We start from the raw sequence: 21630 nt of genomic DNA, 5'->3' as shown, positions 1-21630 counted from the left end.
TTGGTCAGAGCCCCTGGACAGTTTGTGATGTGTGAAACAATCCTTATTAGACCAACAGTCCAACTAACACCTCTTTTTATATAAGGGGCCATCCGCAAAGAAATATCAAGTAGAGTCCCTCTAAATCATGACTGGGGAACCTGTGACTCTCCACATGCTGTTGGACTCCAACCCCAATAAGCCTTAACCAGCATAGTCAATGGTCAGGGAGTTGTAATCTAACTACATCCAGAAACCCACAGGTTGCCCATAAAGCTATAGATGTTTATGACTGTGTAGGGTTGGAAGGCTCCAACCCGGCCACAGCCAATTGAGGAAAAATACACCGCACTGTAACTGGGGTCTTCAATCCAAGCCAAATTTGGGCCTTGTCCCAAAACAGTCCTTTTTTAAGGTAAGGACCCGCTGGAACCAGCTCTGCTCCTGGAAATAGAAAATTTACTATTCTTCAGTCAGGAAAACACTGATCGTAACTGGGACAAGTTCAACCCATCAGGCAATATTTTGTTTGGATCTTTTTTGCATCTTGGGTACTAATCCCCACTCCAATGCATTCTGGGGATTTGTGCACTTCTACAGCCATTTAGCAACAGCCAAAGACCTTTGGTGGGATTCATTATTGCTGTAGCCCTGCACTGTCAGTGTATCAGCCTTAGGCTATCTACTATCGCCATAACAATGCTGCAAGCTATATGTAGCTTTATTTTACTTTCAGTGCTAGAGAAATCATGCAAGAACTAAATGGGAACAGAAAAAAAGGCATATTGCTATCTTCAGGCTCATATGCTGCCGGTGCTCTCTCTGTTGTAGACATGATAAACAACCTCAGCAGATTCCGTTGAGCTGTCTTCTCAGATGCCAACAGAAAAATGAGAAAATAGTCACAGCATTCACAACGTGAGGATCAGTTCAAGATAATATAAGCCTGGCTTTCACAGTATGATAAAGCATCAGAAAAAGACATGTTATCCAGGCTGTCCATACAGAAAAGCTGTTTGCTAGTGGGAGGATAGAATGATGCCATTTTGGTTTAGGCACAGTAGTGATATTGTTTAGTTTAGTTTGGTTTATTTATTTATTTATTTATTTATTTATTTAATTACATTTCTAGACCGCCCTATAGCAGAAAGCTCTCAGATTAAATCTCTTAGATGCCTTTTTCAGGAAAAAAATACTCAAGGCATTTCACAGCAATTAGAATATGCAAATAGACAGTGTGGTGTAGTAGTAGAGGTTTGGACTATGGCCTGAGACACCAAGTTTAGTTCCTCCACCATGAAGCTCACTGAGTGACCTTGGGCCAGTGACAGTCTCTCAACCTGATCTACCTCACAGAGTTGTTGTGAGGAAGTGGACCTTTAGTGTTATGGCACCTACCCTTTGGAATTCACTCCCCTTAAATATTAGACCGGCTCCTTCTCTGTTGTCTTTTCAGTGCCTACTGAAGACCTTCCTCTTTTAACAAGCCTTTTAAGTAGAGACCTTATCCCAGTCTGCATCTGTATTCGAATTGCTTTTAATATGTTTTAAAAGATGCTTAAGAAGATTTTAAAGATGTTTTTAAAAAATGTTTTAAATATTTTAAAAAAAGATTTCTTTTTAGATGTTTGTTTCTAAGATGTTTTAAAAGTTTTTTTAGTGTTTTATCACTTAGTGTTTGCCGCCCTGGGCTCCTTCTGGAAGAGTGGGGTATAAATGTAATGAAGAAGAAGTGGGGAAACTATGTATGCTCCCTTGAATTCCTTGGGTGAAAGGTTGGATATGTAATAATAAATATAAATAATGAAATAATAAAATATAGATCTACAGAGAGAAAAAGAGATTTTGTAACTATACCACAGACATTGCTGACTTTCATTAGTAGCACTTAATAACAATAGAAGCATTCACCAGGAGATGAGGAAGAAATTGCATTTTCTGATTTTGCCGATTGAGTGGCTAGGAAAATGTGGCAACCACTTACAGAAACACACCTTAAACCCAGACAACAAATGAAGAATTTATCATGCATTTATAGAGCTATAAATTGGTAAGTCTAGAAAGTTGCCATAGAATTATAACAATGGTAGACTAGTGTTGTTGACATGGTTAGTGATCTCACATCGGCACCATACATTTAAAGCACTATTAAGCCACTTTAAAACTTAGGGTGAGTGGGTAGCGCTCCCTTCTGCAATCCATGGCACCGTCGGCTCCCAACTCTGCCACAGATCGCGAGACGGAGCTCCCAGACACCCCCCCTACTACCACCCAGGCCTGCTGCACCCGCCTGCATGCTCCACCTACCTCTCCCTTGACGTAAATGTTGGTTGCACTGCAGGCACAAGCCTGCCATCAACCAAGATGGCGGCCAAGGTTTCTCTAAGGGGTTGTTGCCTCACCACCATCTTGGTTGATGGCAGGGATGCGCACACATAGCACACATGCGTGCTATCAACCAAGATGGCGGCGGAGGCATCAGCCCCTTAGGGAAGCCTCAGCCGCCATCTTGGTTGATGGCAGGCATGCACGCACAGTGCAGGTAGCATGCACCAAGGGAAAGGTAGGTAGGTGGAGCATGTGTGCGTGTGCTGGGGCCCGGAGCAGGCTGGTGCCTAAGGGCCCCAGCATGCCTGGCACCAGCCCGTGGGGGGGAAGCCACGACTGTTTCAAGTGGTTTAAGAGTGCTTTAAGTGTATAGTGCAGATGTAGTCCATATCTAATTGTAAACACCAGAAGGGATGTAAGTCCAGATAAAGAAAGGTCCAAAGGTTTGTTTTTGTTTGTTTTTATGCATTGTTGTTTGTCCCACATTATCCATGACAAAACTTTAAATTCAGCGTCAACAGATCTCCATCGTCCATTTTTTAATTATAAGTTTTGTGATGCATCCTGCTAAAATGCCTGGTAGAGTGGGATGCTGTTCCTACCCCATAAACCTCTATGATCGCTCAAACGAGCACATGAAAGGCCCTAATGAGCTATAATGGAGTCAGGAGCTGCAGAAGAGGGTATTCTAAGTGAGTTTTATAGCTGTGGTTCAGAGAGGGAAGTGACAACAGAGAGAAATTAAACTGACAATTCATAGCCTTGAGAGATCCCAGCACAATTTAGAGGAGAAGGTTGAATGAAGCTCAGCAATGTGCAGCACCTTTGGAATAAAGGAAACTGTAGGCTACATGTGGAACCTTATCTCTCTCAGGAAAGCAGAAAGGCAGCTGGGAAGTGGGCAGAATTACTAGACTATTTAAGGTGGACTAATTAGCTCTTAACACATATTAGTCCGTTTTTCTGACCCGCTATGGCACACCATCAGGGACAGCTAAATTAGTAAAAGGGCAGTGGTGTGTTTTTCACTTTTCCAAAGAGCGTTTAAGCTTTAAATTTTAAATAGTGAAGGGTAAAGAATGCTTTTAGGAACACTCTAATTTAATTTATCTTGAAGAAAGGTGAGTTCACACACATATGTTGCCAATTTCTGTGGCAGTGACCACTGTAGATCAAACACCAGACAGGCCTTCTAGTTATTATAGGTTGTTATTATTATCATTATCATCTCTGAGTCATCAAAAAGCCTTTGAGTCTGAGCAGACATTACAAATTGGAAACAACTTCTGTCTTGTGGCTGTCCAACACCACCCACTACAGTCATAAAGTTATTGTTATAGGCTTGTGGGGTTGGGATGGATGTTTTCTATGGATCACCCTCCCAGCCTATAATCATGTGCCTGTAAAAGATACCATTTATGTTAGAGAGACCTGCGGAAGGGCTCAGACTAGTTCTTTTCATAAGCTAATGGTTTCCGCCAGACCAGGCCGTGAGTCTATGAGCCTGTTAAGTGGCTGATCTACATGACAACAGATGGTAGAAGAACTCTGCCATGAGAACAATGTGTTGCCATAGGAACTAGGGTATCCCTCCCCCCTCACCTGGCTGGGCAGGAGATAGATTTTGAGCTAGTTTTGGGGAAGTTGGAAGAGAGACAGAGGGATTTGCTTGTTCCCTGTGCTGAACTCCAAAGTATGGTTTTGGAGAGTCCCCTAGAAACTTAATGGGGAAGCAAGATATGTTGGAGTGTTAATGCTGTGAACCCTTCCATCTTACACTCAGGTTGTATGCATGTGTAAATGAACCATATATCAGTCTCCACTGACCTTTATTCCAAGAAAAGCAAACCCTGGGTAAACACAGGAACCCCTGGAAGTCTTGCACTTCTCTGAGATTGGGGTCTGCCCAGAGCTTGGAAAAGTTACTTTTTTGAACTACAACTCCCATCAGCCCCAGCCAGCTTGGCCACTGGATTGGGCTGATGGGAGTTGTAGTTCAGAAAAGTAACTTTTCCAAGCTCTGCCATGGGTGCAACATTATTCTTCACACCAGCCAATCAGCTCATTCCAAGCCCCTGCTACAGGAAATTTCCATACTAATCTAAACCTCCACCAAGAAGTGATAGTCCTGGTACTGAAACTTTCTGTGTCAAGTACCAGAAAGACACATTGGCCTGGTTTAGATATAACAAAATCACTGGTAAACCATGGTTTATATTGATAAGAACATAGGAAGCTGTCCTATACTAAGTCAGACCATTGGTCCATTTTATTCAGTATTGTTGATGCTGACTGGCAGATCTCTCTATAGTTTAAGGCAGGAATATCACCCACTCTACCTGAACAGGGGCTGAATCCCGGACCTTTTGCGTGCAAAGCATATGCTCTATCAGTCACGGCTCTACTCTTCCTCCCCCCCCATATTCCCAAATTGCTCCTCCTTTCCTCCTTGCTTTGTGCACTGGTTTCAAGGAAGATACGAGCCCTATTCAGGTGTTCACATGAATATGTGTGAGGTTAAAGTGTAGGCCCCACCAGTTCTCTAGCTCCACTTCACACTTCACTGAGAGAGAATGGTCTGCTAAATCATGGTTTATTGGACCAAGATCATTGTGTCTGAACTAGGCCAGTGCTTAGCACTATTTGTTGCAGCCACAAAAAACAAAATCATCATTCAAAAGCTGTTTCAAGTTGTCTTTGTATAATGTGTGCCCCTGTCCCTACCAAAGAGTGATCAGATATCAAATGATGTACATGGTTATATATAAGGCCCTGTATGACTCACAGTGTTTGCACTACTGCAGATAGGTAATTATAGACACTGAATGGTCATATGGCCCACCCCCTCTTTACATGGTAATGTGTGTTGCTTCACTTCCAAATGTGGGGCTCTGGAATCTACCTCAGTTGTGCCCTGTGCAGAGCTTGGAAGATTACTTTTTAAAAGTAATAAATTACAGTTACAGTTACATGGCCCCAAAAAGTAGTAATTACTGTTACAATTACAATTGCTCTGAAAGTAACTGATTACTTTACTTTTACTCAAAAGTAATCACTACAATTACATTTCAGTTACTTTTTTTTAAATACGCCTACAAGGTGCTGGCCTTGGCTGCTGCACATCTAAGTAGCCTAAAACAACATTAAAAATAAGCACACACACACACAGAGGGTAGTAGAATTTTTTCCCATAAGATTAACAGAATGGCATAACAGAATCTCACATCCCCTCACCCCACCCCCAGGAATGATGGTACCCCAACACACATATTTTTTGTATATATATATATTGCCTCCAGCTCTTTTCTCCTTCCACTCCTGTCAATTATTAAACAATTGTTTTCTCCACCCAGTCTCGCTCTCCACCTCCTCCCTCATCGCCTCCTAAGCACCCAAAGAGCATGAAGGAAGAACAACGCTGCACAGAAGCCCAATTTGAAGCACATGATTTTTATTCACAAATCAGAGGAGCAGAAGACTTCCCCTGCTCCCCCCCCAAGTAATGCGCAAAAGTAATGCTAGAAACATTACAATTACTCCTCAAAAGTAATGAAGTTACTACTCATTCTATTACCAGCAAAATGTAATGAAGTTACCCACTCGTTACTCAAAAAAGTAATAAATTACAAGTGATTCATTACTTGTAACTAGTTACTTCCAAGCTCTGGCCCTGTGGTACCACTGGATGTTTGCTAGAGTAGGAAAATCCATCTTTCTGACAAACTTTAACCAACCTGACTATGTGAATGAAAGAGTGGCTAAAATACATTGAAGTCTTATCTTGTCCACATTACAAGTGATCAACCAGTGTTGCAATTATATCAAATATTCCAACCCATAGTAGTGCTGTGGTCTGCAATGTGGCGCCTGTGGGCACCACAGGGCTCTCAGACATCCCTCTTGGTGCCCGCCAAGGCCCCTGACCTTTCTGTTTTTTATTTCATTTTTATTGAATTTTGGGGGAAGGTTGGCTGTTTGAGAGGGTTTCCTGTTGAGGGGAGGGTTTTTTTACTGGCTTTTTTGTCAGTGTTTTATTTGTTTTGAGCGTCTGTGGGTATTTTCCTTGTTGCTTGAAGTGTGTGTGTGTGGGTATCTGAGCATGGCCAGTTCTCTGAAGTGGGTATTTTGGGGTGCCCATGACAGTTTCTTAGATTTACAAATGTGTCCCAAGGCCCAAATATGTTGGGGACCCCTGCTAGTGAGGCAGTTTATTAATGTGGATGTATACATGGACTTTCTACCATTCATTGATCCACAATGTTTTGCCAAGGTAACTATTTTCAGAGAACATGCTTAGAGTGAAGATTTAAGAAACATGACTTGTGCTAAACAAAGAAAATCTTAGCTTTGTGTATGCACTTAGCTGTTGCTGCATGATGTGATGCCTGTTAAAAGAAATTGTGCGTATATGTGAATGAATTCCTGGCTTTCATCTCTTAGTCATGCTCAGGAAGGGCAAGACTGAGCACGGTTCTCCCTGCTGGAAACCACCTTGCATAAACAGACTTTAGTCACTGTAATAAGCCTCTGGGTGTGTACCAGGAGGGCACCTTCTTGGTGAAACATCTAGGTGACACTGATCTGTCCCACTTCTTGAATAAGCTGATGTCTAGTTCTGCTGAGGTGGCAAATCTCTGACTGGGCTGCATCACTTCAGACAGCAGGTGTGGTCTCATGTGATTTAATGCTTCCTTGTTCCAAATAAAATGAAAACAAAATTTGAAAATCTCCTATATGTCAGGAAGGTTAGGCTACAACCCTGATACCTAGTTTTCTACACGGAGGATACTGCTTGCATGGGGGACCAGTTAATAATATAAGCTCCTTCCCCTTGGTCTGAAGTAGTATTGCCTAGACACAGATTTATTACCTCACTGAGAACTAGGCCTCAGTTCTTTCTGTGAGGGCTCATCTCTGAGGTCCTTCACTACCCTTCGGGGTTGTCTCCCAGCTTTATCACCCATTGTCTAGACAGTCTTTGGATTAGTTCTATAGAATGGTTGCTGTTTCTAATTTCTCGTTCAGTGGAATACCCATTTTCTTTGTGTTCATTGTGCACCTTTTTATACTGAGGATATCTTTTCCATTTAATTATTCTGATTCCATGCCAAAACCTAGCCTCTGTTCCTTAGGCGTATTCTGGGCTGTTATTATTACACTGAAGCCAAATAACTTTTAATGGTTGGTTGGAGTCAACTATCACGTTATGCGCAAGTGAAGCCAAACTAGAAGGCTTACTGTCCTGTTATCAGGTCTCTCATTCAAAGGCCACGTTATAGCACTGCTTTGCTTGAATGTTTTTTTCTTAGCTCTTCACGTTTGGTTGGAGAGAAGACATCCGTCCAGGAGAACCTCTTCACACCAGAAAATTCTGCTTTGATGCTGTTTCACACAGTAGTCCTGTCACACTTTATGACTGCCACGGTATGAAGGGCAACCAGCACTGGAGTTACAGGAAGGTCGGTATTAGATTGTTTCAAAGCCATTCAGCTACCCTGAGTTTTTGGCAGCAGTGACAGGCAGGGATGGATGGGACCATGGACCTGGCCTCCTGGCACCAGAGTCGCTGCTGCTTATCAGAATAGTGAGGCTGGTGCAGGACAGAGGTGCTGTCAAGGGAGACAAGCGCCCTGGCAGGAACACTTGTTTGGTTCCACCAGTACACGTGCACCTTTGCACCCTCACCTGTGCACTGCCTTCATACCATCCTAGTGCACAGCCATGACACTGCTGGTGGGACGTCAAGTCCATACTGGCACCCCTACCAGCTGGCCACTTCTGGGTTTGGGTGACTCACAGAAGAGAATGCTATGTTTGTTCCATCAAAATAATTCATGTTATACCCCATCTTGGCTCAGTTAAAAACAAAAGCACTTGAAATGTGAATCTTTACGGAATATGTTCCTTTAAGTGCTATTTATTGGCTTCCTGAAGGTCTGTCGTTATATAGGTCAAAGTTAATATTAAAATGGATTTCATCCAATATAAAATGAAGAACTTCTCCTCGGAAAGATGCTTTATCATTCTGGCACCTCAAGACACGTGAGTCATTTTAACAAAGGCAGCCCTGAAAATGTTTTAATTTCATGTGACAGGCACAAGAAAAGCTTCTAATGAATTAAGTATAATATATTTCCGTACTTTAAGGATTGCAATTGGCAGATACACAAAATACTGGAAAAATCAGCCCTGTATATCTAATGAAACAAAATGGTTTACAGTTCAAGGGTCATTGGGCCAAGATGCTGACTGCATTTCAAGCCATTGTAAATAGCACTAAAAATAGGTGGGCTGTGACAGAAATTGTGCATGACCTTTACTTTTTCACATTTTACTAGTTACCATAACAGTGCTTTGGAGTGACATGACTGATCGCTTTTGAAATAGGTACCAAGCAAGTGACCTTGATTAACCTTCTCATTGCAGGCCTCAGTGGAGCTGCATTAGATGGCTGTAGTCTTTGAAATTCGGGTGCTCTGTTTTCATCTATCCATCACCATCTCATAGTACAACATTGTTAGCATCAACTACCTTCAAATTACTAAAACTGCAATCCTATGTACAGTTATCGGGAGGTAAAACCCACTGAACACAGTGGGACTTACTTTCAAGTAAACATACATAGGCTTGTACTGCATGGATCTGATCCAGTCCAGCTTTAGACGTAGCACCTTCACGTGAAGGATTCCCAAGGAGTTCAATAGTGTCCTCACCGCCACCACTGCAATGTGCGCTGGTGTTTCCTCATTATATGCCCCTTGATATGTGCACACAAGCTCAAACATCTGTAGTCCAGTGGGTCGTTACAGAGCATGGGAGGTCTGTATCACCTTCTTTATCCGCCCCCTGGCCCCAGATGGCCTCTTACAGAGACAGTGGGCTGGATGGGGATATGAGCACATGATATCAATGTGCACTGAGGTTTCTTTCATTGCTTTGAAACAGGGCAGCACTTTATTGAGCTGTATAGGAAACCTTTGTACATGAGTGCTGTATCTTTCTTGGGACCGGTTCATACCTAAAGTTGTAGAGAGAAAACAATTTTGGCTTTCATCGTGCCAGGGTTTTCTGGTTTACCAAAGATTCATCAATAAGGAAATAGATTAAATGTAGATCTCTACACTACACACTTCAGACTTCTTGACAGCCATTAACTCTTTCCAAGGAACCATGAGAATTTTAGATCTGTGGTATGGGTAGATGGGGACTAGGGAATTTGAACCACATTATCAACACTTCACCAGCCTACAGTTCTCCAGGCTTTCGGGGGTAAAGCCACAGAAGTGAAAGTTGAATAAGACTACTACTGTGCAGCTAGATGAAGGGAGAGAATAACTGATTAAGCAGTATAAATGGAGTTTAAGATATCAAGGGAGCATACTGTAGGGATGGGGTTCTCTGCCTAGTTCTGATCTGCTTGTATTCCGACAGTCCATCATTCAATTCTGATCCTCCCTTTTTTTGTTCCCACTTGCTTTGGCACTTGCTGATTCAATCCACTGTTGTTGTTGATTTTGGTTGTGAAAAAAAATTGCATAATTTTTAACATAAACACCTATGTAAATGATCACGATGTTCCACATGATTTATGTTTTCCTATTTATCACACCTACACACTGTTACAAATGCATCAATTTAGAGGAAATTATGAAGATAATTACGTAAAATTGGAAAAAACATTCGGGGGGGAAATCCGTGCCAATTACAGCCATGGCCTGCCGCAAAAAATCTGTGCCGATTACAGCCACAGCCCACTGCAAGAAATTAGTGCCAGTCCGAAAAGATAGCAGGCTGTTGAATTCTGTCAGAATCTGGTACTAAGTCTGATTTAGCAGATATTCTCCCCCATCCCTAGCATACAGAGGGGTTTAGGATGAGATGTGATATTCCCAGAGGAGGAGGAAAATAGCAGATGGTGAATCTTTCAAGGTTAATATTGTCTGAAACCAGGGAAGGGAAGGGAAAGGAGGTTTTTTGTCTGCAAGTATGAATCCCATGAAAACTTTGTGCAGGTTACACAGAGGGGACTCTATTGCCATTCAGCCTATGCCTTTGGTTGATCAGTTTGTTTAGTGTATCTACACTGCAGTCAGAGAAGGATCAGACTTTGTAGGGTGGATTGAATTCTCATTCCAGCTAAGGTGCCATCTGAAAGGCAGCTAGAAGAGATGTCCTGGATTCTCAGATTACACAAACTGGCACAGTTCCTTTGAAGTCAGAGGGGAAAGCTCCATTTATGCCAGATAGGATCTGACTTTGTACTGCTCCAGCTGCAGCCTCTTGCTCAAACACCAAAGTCAATTTATTTCCTTGCTAATCCAAGCTGCTGGAAAGAAGCCTGATGACTTGAAACACTTCATTGGTACTTAATTTACCAGGGGAGTGTGTGTGTGTGGCTGTGGCTGTGGGGTGGGGTGGATGGGCAGGGGGAGTAAAGATAAGGCACAATTCTTGCACTGTCTTCTGATTTTGGCCCATCATATTTTTAATCTGGAAGTCAGTAGATGATCACAATGAAATAACAGCACTTTTAACAACCATGCAACATATGACAGTGGCCAATGAATAAAGCACTCTTCTCTCTGCTGATTTATTTTTACTCCTTGTGGGGCTGAGACACTACATGAAGTTTCTTGCTGCAAGGCAAAATCTATATTTGTGAGTGAGAAATTATTCAAAAATTGTTTTTATAAAGAAAGTGCACTGCTGACACAATTAGAGCTATATCACATTGATCTGGTAGCGATCAATCCTCTCAAACTAGTGTATATAGTTTGGCAAATGCTTATGATTGGCTATAAATTGTTCAGACAAGGAGCCACAACCATTGTAAAAATAGAGCCTAAATCGCTTAGTTGGTCTTTGGTCTAAGCTGTTTTCTCAGTTTTCTGTTCACCTCACTTACATCAGCCCATTATTAAAACTTTTGTAATATGGGTTAATATACATATCTGATAGACAATGATATGTCATGTTTATACAGAACTTTCTGAGCATCCATAGAATTCTCAGTAACCCTTACAACATTAAAGGTAGGTTATTATTCTCCCATGTTACAACTGAGGCTGAGAAGTAATGGCTGCCCAATCCCAATCTCATGGCCTTGAGTATATGGCTGAGCTGAGAGATGAGCTGCGGATGTTCAGTGCATAGATAATGTGATTATAAGCTATGTATGCACACACACAAAATCCAGCTGTGTATAGGCAATTCCACATACAGAAACAAAAAGTGCTACACGATGCTGTCTTACAGATGCAGGTTTAGAGGTGGATAGTATCCAGCATCTAAGATAAGATGTGGATAGCTAGTCTTGAAAAGCTGATTGCTTATCAGTAGGGATGGAAGGATCTGTTAATTTTATTTATTTATTACATTTATATCCCGGCCCATAGCTGAAGCTCTCTGGGTGGTTTACAGAAATTAAAACAATAAAAACGAATATACAAATTTAAAAACACACAAAAAAAATTAAAAACACACAAAAAAATTAAAAACAATTTAAAAACACATGCTAAAATGCCTGGGAGAAGAGGAAAGTCTTGACCTGGGTCCGAAAAGATAACAGTGTTGGCACCAGGCACACCTCATCAAGGAAATCATTCCATAATTTGGGGGCCACCACTGAGAAGGCCCTCTCCCTTGTTGCCAGCCTCCCAGATTCTCCCCAAGTAGGCATCCACAGGATGGCCTTAGATGTTGAGCATAGTGTATGGGTGGGTTCATGTTGGGAGAGGCGGTCCATCAGATATTGTGGTCCTAAGCCATGTAAGGCTTTATAGGTTAAAACCAGCACCTTGAATCGAACTCAGAAACATATAGGCAGCCAATGCAAGCGGGCCAGAATCGGTTTAATGTGTTCAAACCATCTGGTCCCTGTTACTGTCTGGTCCCTGTTACCGATTTTGATTCTGTCCATTTCATATTTTTCCAGTCTTAAATTCAGTTCTTTGCATTTCTGTAGCAATCTATTTTTTTTAAAAAAAAAATCCTCATGAAAATTCGTCAGCATTTTAGTGTGAATTTCACCTAATAAACACAATTTTTGTATGCAGTTTTGACAAATATACACATTTTATAAGCAATTTCTCCTAATACAATGTATTTTTGTATTATATTTTCACTAATATAATCATTATGCACATTTCCCCCTAATATGTCCTTTAATAAACACTGGTTGGGGAACTGCATCGCAAAATTTGGTTAAGTACAAATTTGGAAGGATAGCTGTGTTTTCATATTGTTTCAGAAAGTGTGAATTTTATAAATTCAGCTTTAAATGTGAACTGAATCAAGCACTTTCCCTTATGAATGCTTCTGTATCGCTCATGTGTATGGATTTCATTTTTATCCTGCCTATACTCCAAAGGACTAATCACTCGAACATGGGACACTCCATGCAACCAGGAATCCTGCTTCTCCAGGCTTCTGAGTTGTACAAAACCTGCAATTGTACAGTGTGCACACATCATGTCTACCTAAGCAGCCATTCACCTGAACACATGGCAAGTCAGGTGTGTCAACAGTGCATGAAAAACTGCATCACACACACACACACATTTGAATATCATTTGACTATCATGGTATTCAAATCATATTTGAATAAAGTTGTAATGGTCTAGTAATTTATTCTGCTAAATGTTTAAGGTCCCTGAAATCTCTGTAAGAACCTGAAACATAACATAAGAATGAGATACTCTATTACATTCAGTTCTCAAGAAGTCTATTGTAATAATGAAAAAATTATTTGAGTCACAGAAAGACTCACATACTAAATAAGAGTTGAAAATAAAGCCTTACATGGCTTGAGACAGCAATACTTTACAAAATGCCTTCTCCCATATGAGCCTTTACTTTGTAGAGTAGTGACAAGGAGAGGGCCTTTTCAGTCACAGTCCCTCATTTATGCTGTCCCCAGGGAGGTTCGCCTGGCACCCATCTGACATCATATTAGTGCCATGCAAAAACTTTTCTGTATTGCTGAGCATTTGACTGTTGCTTCTTGGGGCAGAGTCAGTCTTAAAGATTAATTATCTAGTGATCATGTCAATTTAGGTGAACTGTAGTGTGTGTTCATTGGAATGGAATATTTTTCTGTGTTTATCATTTTGAACCATTTGTGTTCTGCATTTGAAATGTGCTATTTTTATAGTATACATTGCATTAAGATATAAGGCAATAAGTCAAATAGTAATAATAACTTATATTCATTCATTAATTACATATTTAATTTTTTAAATACTAATCAAAATTTTAATCCTACCTGACACCTCTGGAAGAGTGTGAAGTTCTGATGTCATTCTTTTCAGTAATCTATGTACATCTCTTTTGTTAATAGCACCAGTCATCACACATAACAGACTGTTGCATATGAGGACCTTCATACACCTATCCATCAAAGATGGGCAATGCTTTCAATCCAGTCAATCTTAATAACCCATTGGGAGGTGAAAGCCAGATTAGATTCAGTCCCTGCACTACCCCCCAAACAAGTCCTCAATGCCCTCAAAGCTTAGATAGATAGTTTTTATTACGACCATATGGTCAGCAAAGCTCAAAGCTTACCACACCAAATATGTTTTAGGAGGACTGTGTGCAGAACCAATTCAGCAAAGATCACTGAACATGCAGCCTTGGATTTTTATCCCATGATGGAACTGTATGGTAAGACTAAGGCATATGCATTTAAGATGGTTTTCCATATGATAGGCTTGCCCATGACAAATGCTTGCCACATGATTTCTTATTTCTGTACAACACAATTTCTATATAATCTCATTCTGCTTTGAATGTGCTGACAAGTTGTGAGAGAAAATTCAGACATTCATTCGTGAGGGCTGAATGACTTCTTTATGCTGCTCCTGAGAGAGCTGCAGAGGCAACAACGACAAGCAATTCAGACCATGCTAGGCTCTTAAGTTGCAATCCCACCAAGCACTGCAGCCACATGTCCTCCATCTCTAGCTCCATTAAATCAAACTCTCTTGTAACAAATAGAGAAGGATGCATAGCAGCAGTGGCTGGCGGATCGCACCTTACTTCCCTGCTTAAGGTTCTTGATGTGAATATCAGTTCTAATGGTGCGTTTTATCATGTGGACATTTGGTCTTATTGGGACTACAGTGAGTCTACCAACTCATTTCACAGAAATGACTGCAACCATCAGCTGATAATGACTATCGTTGACTACTGACCTTGGCCATAGTTAAAGCAATGACCTAGAAGAAAGGATAGGAACCTTGTCTCATTACCAATTACCTGAACTGCCCAGGCCTGTCTGTAAGTCCATTATCCTATGGAAAGGGTGTCACTCTGAAATAATCTACCTTCTCTTCAGAAATAAGGGAGGGGGACTCTTTGCCCTTCACAGAAATAATTGAAATTTACAGGAGGAAATGCTTGCAGTTCCTTCTTGCTTTTTATTCCTGGAGTGCATTGGCTGTGGTTGAGTATGCTGCCCATCTTCATGGGTTTGGTTCTGCTTCCATCAAAGTCAGCTGGAGTGTTGCTAAAAAGTGGGAGGTGGGAGGGATTGTTAAAAGCATCTTGTAACTGCCTGGATTTTAAAAAAAATCCAGAAAGAAACACACATTAGTTTAAAATGCACATGTTCATTTCTTGACATGAAATAGCTTCATTTTTGTTCATTTTATTTCTTCATAATTGTGAAATGACAATTTTAAAAGACTGTTGGTAATACTAGTTTAAACACATGGAACTTTTAATGAAATAACATAAAAAGCCTGCTCGATCAAGCCAGTGGTCCAGCTAATCCAGCATCCTGTTCCCACAGTGGCCAACCAGATGTCTATGAAAAGCCTGAAATGTCATATATCCTCACCTCCAACAGGATTGTTCCTTGTCAGGGTGCCAGCCAGCCATTCCCTCCAAGCTAGGCATTCCCAGAGTAGTAAGTGGAAACAAGTGTAGTTGAGAAGAGGTAGAAATTGAGACAGTCTCCTTTATCCACACTGGTTGGTTGGTTGGTTGGTTGGTTATTTATGATTACATTTATATCCCACCTTTCCTCCAAGGAGCTCAAGGTGGCATACAAACATGGTTCTCCCCCTCCCAATTTTATGCTCACAACAACTCTGTGAGGTAGGCTAGGCTGAGAGATAGTGATTGGCCAAAGATCACCCAGTGAGCTTTATGGCTGAGCAGGGATTTGAACCCTGGTCTCCCAGGTCCCAGTCCGACATTCTGATCACTACATTTTTTTCTACGTGGAATGCTTGGTTATGAATTATTATTATTATTAATTAGATTTATATCCCAGCCTTCCTCCCAGTAGGAGCCCAGGGTGGCAAACAAAAGCACTAAAAACACTCTAAAACATCATAAAAACAAACTTTAAAATATGTTAAAACAAAAAATTCTTTAAACATATTTTTAAAAAATTTTAAAGACATTTTTAAAAAAGCTTTAAAAACATCTTTTTAAAAAAGTGTTAAAAACATATTAAAAAGCAAATCCAACACAGATGCAGACTGGGATAAGGTCTCTACTTAAAAGGCTTGTTGAAAGAGGAAGGTCTTCAGTAGTACCAAAAAGATAACAGAGATTGCAACCTCTTTGTTCCTGTGATTCAATTGGCAAAGGTGGGGAGATCAAGGAGGGAGCAAACACATTCCTTATCCACATGTATCAGTTATATTGTGTTCAAATGGTTAGCACCCTAGAGATAGCTTTTAATTTAATCCACTATTGAACGGAAAGAGATTGTTGTGGAAATGTGCAAGGAAGCACTCAAGAGAGGCACATTATACCATCAGTGTGGAGGAACATCATTCCAGCCCTATTTGAGTCAACAGCTCTCATGGAAATTCTACATACACTAAGGTCTGCCCGTCCATGTTGCAATTCACCTTGCCATCCACAAGGGCAATGTCTGAAGCAGGGAGCCTCTTCTATTTGTGGAGGCTCCCTGCATAATTTACAGCCCTGTATTTAGCAGGGTTCCAAATAGTGCGGGAAGCCTCCACAACCAGAAGAGGCTCCTCACTTCATTCTCCAACTTGTGGAGGACAAGGGGGTAGCAACAATGGGACAGAGCTTTGCACACTCATCCTGCTTGCAGTGTAGGATTTACACCTGAGTGAAACACCCAAATAGGGCTTGAAATGCTTTAGAGTCTGTTCCCTTGAAGATATTCAAATGAGAAAGATTCAAGTCCCAGAGCATGGTCTGCTAAAGCTAAGCTGGTCTGAATCTAGCTAGTGCCTGGATACCAAACCACCTGGAAACCCTAAATATATGTCCTTGAATTCCAGACTGGAAGGAAGAGAAGAGACATGTAACAAATAAACATGGGGCAGTGGTCATCATTTCCTGACACAATTAAAATGGCAGCTGGCTGGGGTTCATCAGAGTGCTGGAAAAAGGGCCCCAAGGCATTGGTGACAATAGCAGTGGGCCCTTGATAACTGCTTGAGGATGCTACCTGGTGACATGGGTCTGAAAGAAATGACTGCAGCATATTTTGGAATGCCTGCAAACTGAAGTTTTTGAAGAAACCAGACAAAGAGTTTGAATAGGAGAGTGTGCCACACTTGTATGACCACAGTAGTGGCTACAGAATGTGATGTTAAGAAACAGTCTCTTTTTGCATAGTTGATTCTGAGTTTGAGGAATGGGGATTAGAACAATACCAACATAAGAACATAAGAGTCCTGTTGGATCAGGCTAAAGGCCCCTTTAGTCCAGCATCCTCTTGTTATAGTGGCCAACCAGAAGCCCTCAAGCAGGACCTTCGGGGTTTTTTTTAAAAAAAAAACACCCTCAGGATAGTTTTTGAGGAAAAGGTTTAAAATGCACAGGCAGTTCTTGATAAATAAAGAGGGCAGGGCTTACTGGACAGGATTCAGGATGCCACCCCAAAGGATAATGGTTCTTGTCCCCGCTTTTACTCACATCTCTTTGATTACTTTCTGTCATCCTAGTGCTTGCAAAACTAGCTTAGAAATCAAATAAATGATACATATTGTGCAAACCTAAACCTTACTTAGGACATGTAAACTCAGTTGTATAATTTCTGTGAAATTAGTTGGGTGTTCTGGAAAGAATGCGACACTACCTAACTTGGTCTGAATGAAATACTTGGATTTCCTTAGTGTTGAACCAATGGGATTAAGTGTCCTATGACAATACGGACAAGACTGCTCTTCAATAATTTATTGCAGAATAGGAAGTTCCCAGGTGAAACCAATAGGCTTTTTATGATCAACTTAACAAATATTAGCTGGTTCACGCATACATGTGCATTACTTTGTGGCTGCAGCATCAGATAGTGGCTTGCTTGGTCAAAAGAGCCATCACAGATTGAACATCACAACAGAACATTCACAGCTGGTCGTATCTCCTCACACAGAGAGCTTTTCAATGGAGTCGCTTCACACATTCCATTGTGAATGATCAAATGATGCATATATACATGTGTGAACCACCCCCTAAACCTTTAAAAATCTCCCAACTCATAGATATATGAGTATAATTTCATTGTGACAAATGAGAATCTTAAGACAGTGCATTTTCAGCTGACTTGTCCATTTGAAAAAAATCAGTATCTGTTTATATTAAGAATCCTGCATTTTCCCATCACCATTCTGTATGCCTTCCATTTCAACAGCTGTTTCAGTTCAGTTTAGTGCATTTGGACCCTATGATCATGGTATATCTCCCTTAAGAGGCTGTTTTGAAGCAAGAGGGTAGTAACTTTGAAGAGGACATAGTCTACAAAAGCATCTGGAGCTTTGCATTATGTTCTAGCTTTGCTATCCGTGGAGAACAGAGATACCTCACACAATATAAACCAAATCATAACTAAATTTGGCTTTCCAAAATGAAGCTGCCTTACTATGCTGGAGGGCTTCTGGAGGTAGAGCAAGTCAGTTGCACTTCCTTGGCTCTCTGAAGCACTACAGACTTGGATTTGGAAGTATATGGAAGGGGAACAAAAATTTTAAAAGGTATGAGACTACAAACATGGTACAGGAGTTAAACCAACCCAGCACAGAGTGATGAGGAATGTTGCCACAGAGTAGAGGTTGTGGAAAATAGGGGAGTAGATCCTTTACAAGTAAAAAGAAGAACTTACTACTTGTATTTAGTATCAGTGGCTTCATTCATAAATGTAAATGCCACCTACATACAATACACTGGAAATAATTTGGGAGCATTTCCCACCACTATGTTATTCTGTGCAGAATAGCTGTCCAAATCTTAAAGAAGCTTAACTTGAGTTGTGCTAAATCTGTTCCCCAAAACATGGCCATTTTTAGTCAGCTGGCATTTGCTTCTTAATGCTTTTTTGTTCTCATCCCCACAGGACAAAACTTTGTTCCATCCGGTGAGCAGCAGCTGCATTGATTGCAACCCGGCAGAGAAGAAGATTTTCATGAACAGATGTGATCCTTTATCTGAAACTCAACAGTGGATTTTTGAACATGTTAATATGACTGTTTTAGACAAATTTAACAGCAAAAAAAACAGCTCTTAGAGAGAAGAAAACAGACTGTTCTGTACAGATTGCAAACAACATTTTGGCCAGCATCTGGGTCAAAAAAGTCAGAAATTAAGTTTCCTAGAGCCAAGAAATCTGTTCTGAAGATTAAGTAAATGCCAGGGCAGAAGCCAACAAGCTGTCAGTGTGGATGGACAATATCTGAAGAACTTGGCTGAGAACCTCACCAGCTGCCTTCTGGCTGGTAATTTCCCTTGCTGGTCAAGGGAAAACTTTATTTAAAAAAAGTTTCCAAATTCTCAGTGTTAATAAAGTTTAAAAAGTTTTAGAGTTTCTCAGGTCAAACCCTGCTATAGTGAGTAGCTATGAATAGTTGCTGTTACTTATGGGGGATGTATGGAGTGCATGAGTGCTATGGGACTCCTGAGATGCCACAGGTATAGAACTAGCAACACTAATGGGATACTGTTCGTGTCTCAGAACTGTAAACAAGACATATGTTCTAGTGTCATTCCATTCCCGTGGTGGAAATCAGGTTCAAGAGGGTTATTTAAATAAGGTGTTATAGCAGATAATGTTAAGAACCTCCCTACATTCCTTTCACTGTTGAAATGGGAATGGTTAAAAACAATGTAAGAGTAATTTTAGAGTTGCATTTTGAATGAAGCATGAAAATGGCTGTAAGATGTCAAACAACCATTTCTCTTCTGCAGTTGAAGAAAGAATAATTTCCATCAAAGCAATTAAATAAATTTCCATCCATTTTACACGTTGCTGAAAAATCATCTGAAATCATTCATACCTATCAATCATCATTAATGCGATGAGCCAAAAGGGACCACATCCTCCATCATTAAAAAAGGGATATGTTACTTGTAATAGCAGCACAATGGAAGATTTGCAGAAAGGATTTCAGCTTGGAAGTCTGCATTTCTTTCCTGGCACCTTTTGTTAAAAGATGTATAAGTAGACTTAGATCAATACGATCACCAATAGAAGAGGCATGACAAAGCAGGTTTGTAGCCAACTATGCATGGATATACTGTCTTGATGTTGGCTTCTACCAGTATTAACTCAGAGCTGCAGGAATGGTTATAGAAGGTACGTATAGGCAGTTGTGGAGTTTCTATGAAACTAGTTGGGCTTTATGTAGAATAGCAGTTGAAACTCTGGACAACTTAAAAGTTTCCGTTAATGCCATTGTAGGGGTAGAAATAAATTTAGCATATCAGTCTGCAGCTTTTCTATAGCTGCAGATTGTGAACATCCTAAGTACACGTTTCAAGACTTTTCTGGGAATAGTTTAAAGATATTGCTCCCTTGAAAAGCAACCTGCTTTTGAGAACCAAGTTTCACAATCAGCAGAATTACATGGTGCACTTATTAAACAATACCATTGCACACCATAGGTAGGGGATCATATTTGAATGCTCCATATTTTTAAAAAATATCATTTTGCCTGTGTAAAGTAAGTATATAAGAACAACTGGTGCCTAACTTTCTTGATGTTATTTTCCCCCACATGTGTAGGGAGGATTTTATGTGGTTGAGCATTCATATCTGCAATGTCAAGTGATACTGATGAGTTACATCACATGACTTTGCTGATTGTGCAGCTTGGCTTGAGTGAGCATCCAAGTCTGCAATATGGATACTGAGAAGTTATACCATGTGATTTTGTTGATTGTGGGTGCCCGTTTTCTTTAAGCATGTTGTTACAGAGACATTCACTTTGGCTGTGTGGTAGCATATGTGGTAGGAAGAACCACTGATGCAAAAAGTGTGGATTATAGCACAGTAAATGCACATCTGAAGCTGCCCTAAGATTCAGGCAAAATGAGAAGCTGGAAGTGAAAAATGGTACAGTTATCAAACCAAATTGTAGATCTGAAAGGTAATTTCGACTTTCAGTTGCTCCAATTCAAGTCAGAATGTTCTTGTTCTAATAGTCCATTATTTGAAGTCTTCCTCTAAAGCCTTCATATCTTGGAGACTTCATATTTTTAAGCATTCATTTTTAAGCAGGCTAAAAATTGCTTGGCAATACCATTGTCCTTCCTTGGCAGTGACGAATGAGCAAACAGCTTTGAGGTTCCTAAAATTAAGAGCAGAGCACACATCTCTCAATTGTCCTTGAAATCCAAAGCTGAAAGTTAAAAGAGCCAAGGATGCAGATAATTTGACATTAGAGATGGGTAAAATGCTACTTTCACTTATAATCATGTGTCAAATTCATTGTGAACATCTGTCTATGTTCCTTAGTCATGTACATGTTTGGCAATGGCTATATCTATAGAGCAGCAGTGCTGGTCAAACTTTTGCATGTGGTGTAGAATATATGAATTTCCAGATTGCTGGGATTGGCACACGCAGCCCATTTGTTCACAGCAACTGCATTCTCCCCTTTCTACCCCTAGTGGCTCATCTGACTCATTTGCCATGAACAGGACACACAGATTTGAGTACAACATAGAAGAGATTTGCAATAGCAGATTCTGCTTGTGGCAAATAAATTGAAACAGGAAGTGCCCAGGCAGAAGGCTCTATAACACTGGCAGGGTGGGCATAGACCCTAGGTCACCACATTGTAGGAGGGTGTTATATTTATGTCATTCAGATACGTATGCTAGAATGTCCAAATACCCAATGTAAAAAGTGAGATTAACTATTTCATCAAGAAAGTATAGCTTTATATCAAATCACCATGAGACATATTTATCAAGTCAGGGTGCAATCCTGCATATGGGATGCTTAAGTCCCATAGAAGTGATGGGAGTTAAGCAGCTTAACTATGTGCAGAATTGATAAACCCTGCATAAATCTTAGCCATCTTCAACATTAAAATAAGCCTTTCAGAAGAA

General features: G+C 40.6%; 1 protein-coding gene across 13 annotated transcripts in view; it reads left to right on the top strand.

The window, feature by feature from the left end:
* GALNTL6 (polypeptide N-acetylgalactosaminyltransferase like 6) overlaps positions 1-20840 on the top strand; it is an 839728-nt gene extending 818888 nt beyond the window's left edge. For 5 of the 13 annotated variants that reach the window (XM_061584006.1, XM_061584007.1, XM_061584005.1 and 2 more), the window contains 4 exons: positions 7617-7766; positions 8258-8349; positions 12677-12821; positions 18635-20840. In XM_061584006.1, coding sequence (XP_061439990.1) covers positions 7617-7766; positions 8258-8349; positions 12677-12821; positions 18635-18805 — 558 coding nt within the window. In that variant the 3' untranslated portion in view covers positions 18806-20840. Of the gene's footprint in view, positions 1-715; positions 796-7616; positions 7767-8241; positions 8350-8733; positions 8815-12676; positions 12822-13891; positions 13972-18634 lie in introns of those variants that run through there. The other 8 variants (XM_061584008.1, XM_061584009.1, XM_061584011.1 and 5 more) reach the window with 8 other exon arrangements.
* Positions 20841-21630: the final 790 nt, after the last annotated feature.

Source organism: Rhineura floridana, chromosome 9 (genome assembly GCF_030035675.1).
Source record: "Rhineura floridana isolate rRhiFlo1 chromosome 9, rRhiFlo1.hap2, whole genome shotgun sequence".
NCBI classification, from domain to species: Eukaryota; Metazoa; Chordata; class Lepidosauria; order Squamata; family Rhineuridae; genus Rhineura; species Rhineura floridana.
Note: the sequence above shows the minus strand (reverse complement) of the source record. Positions and strands in the feature narration are given on the sequence as shown.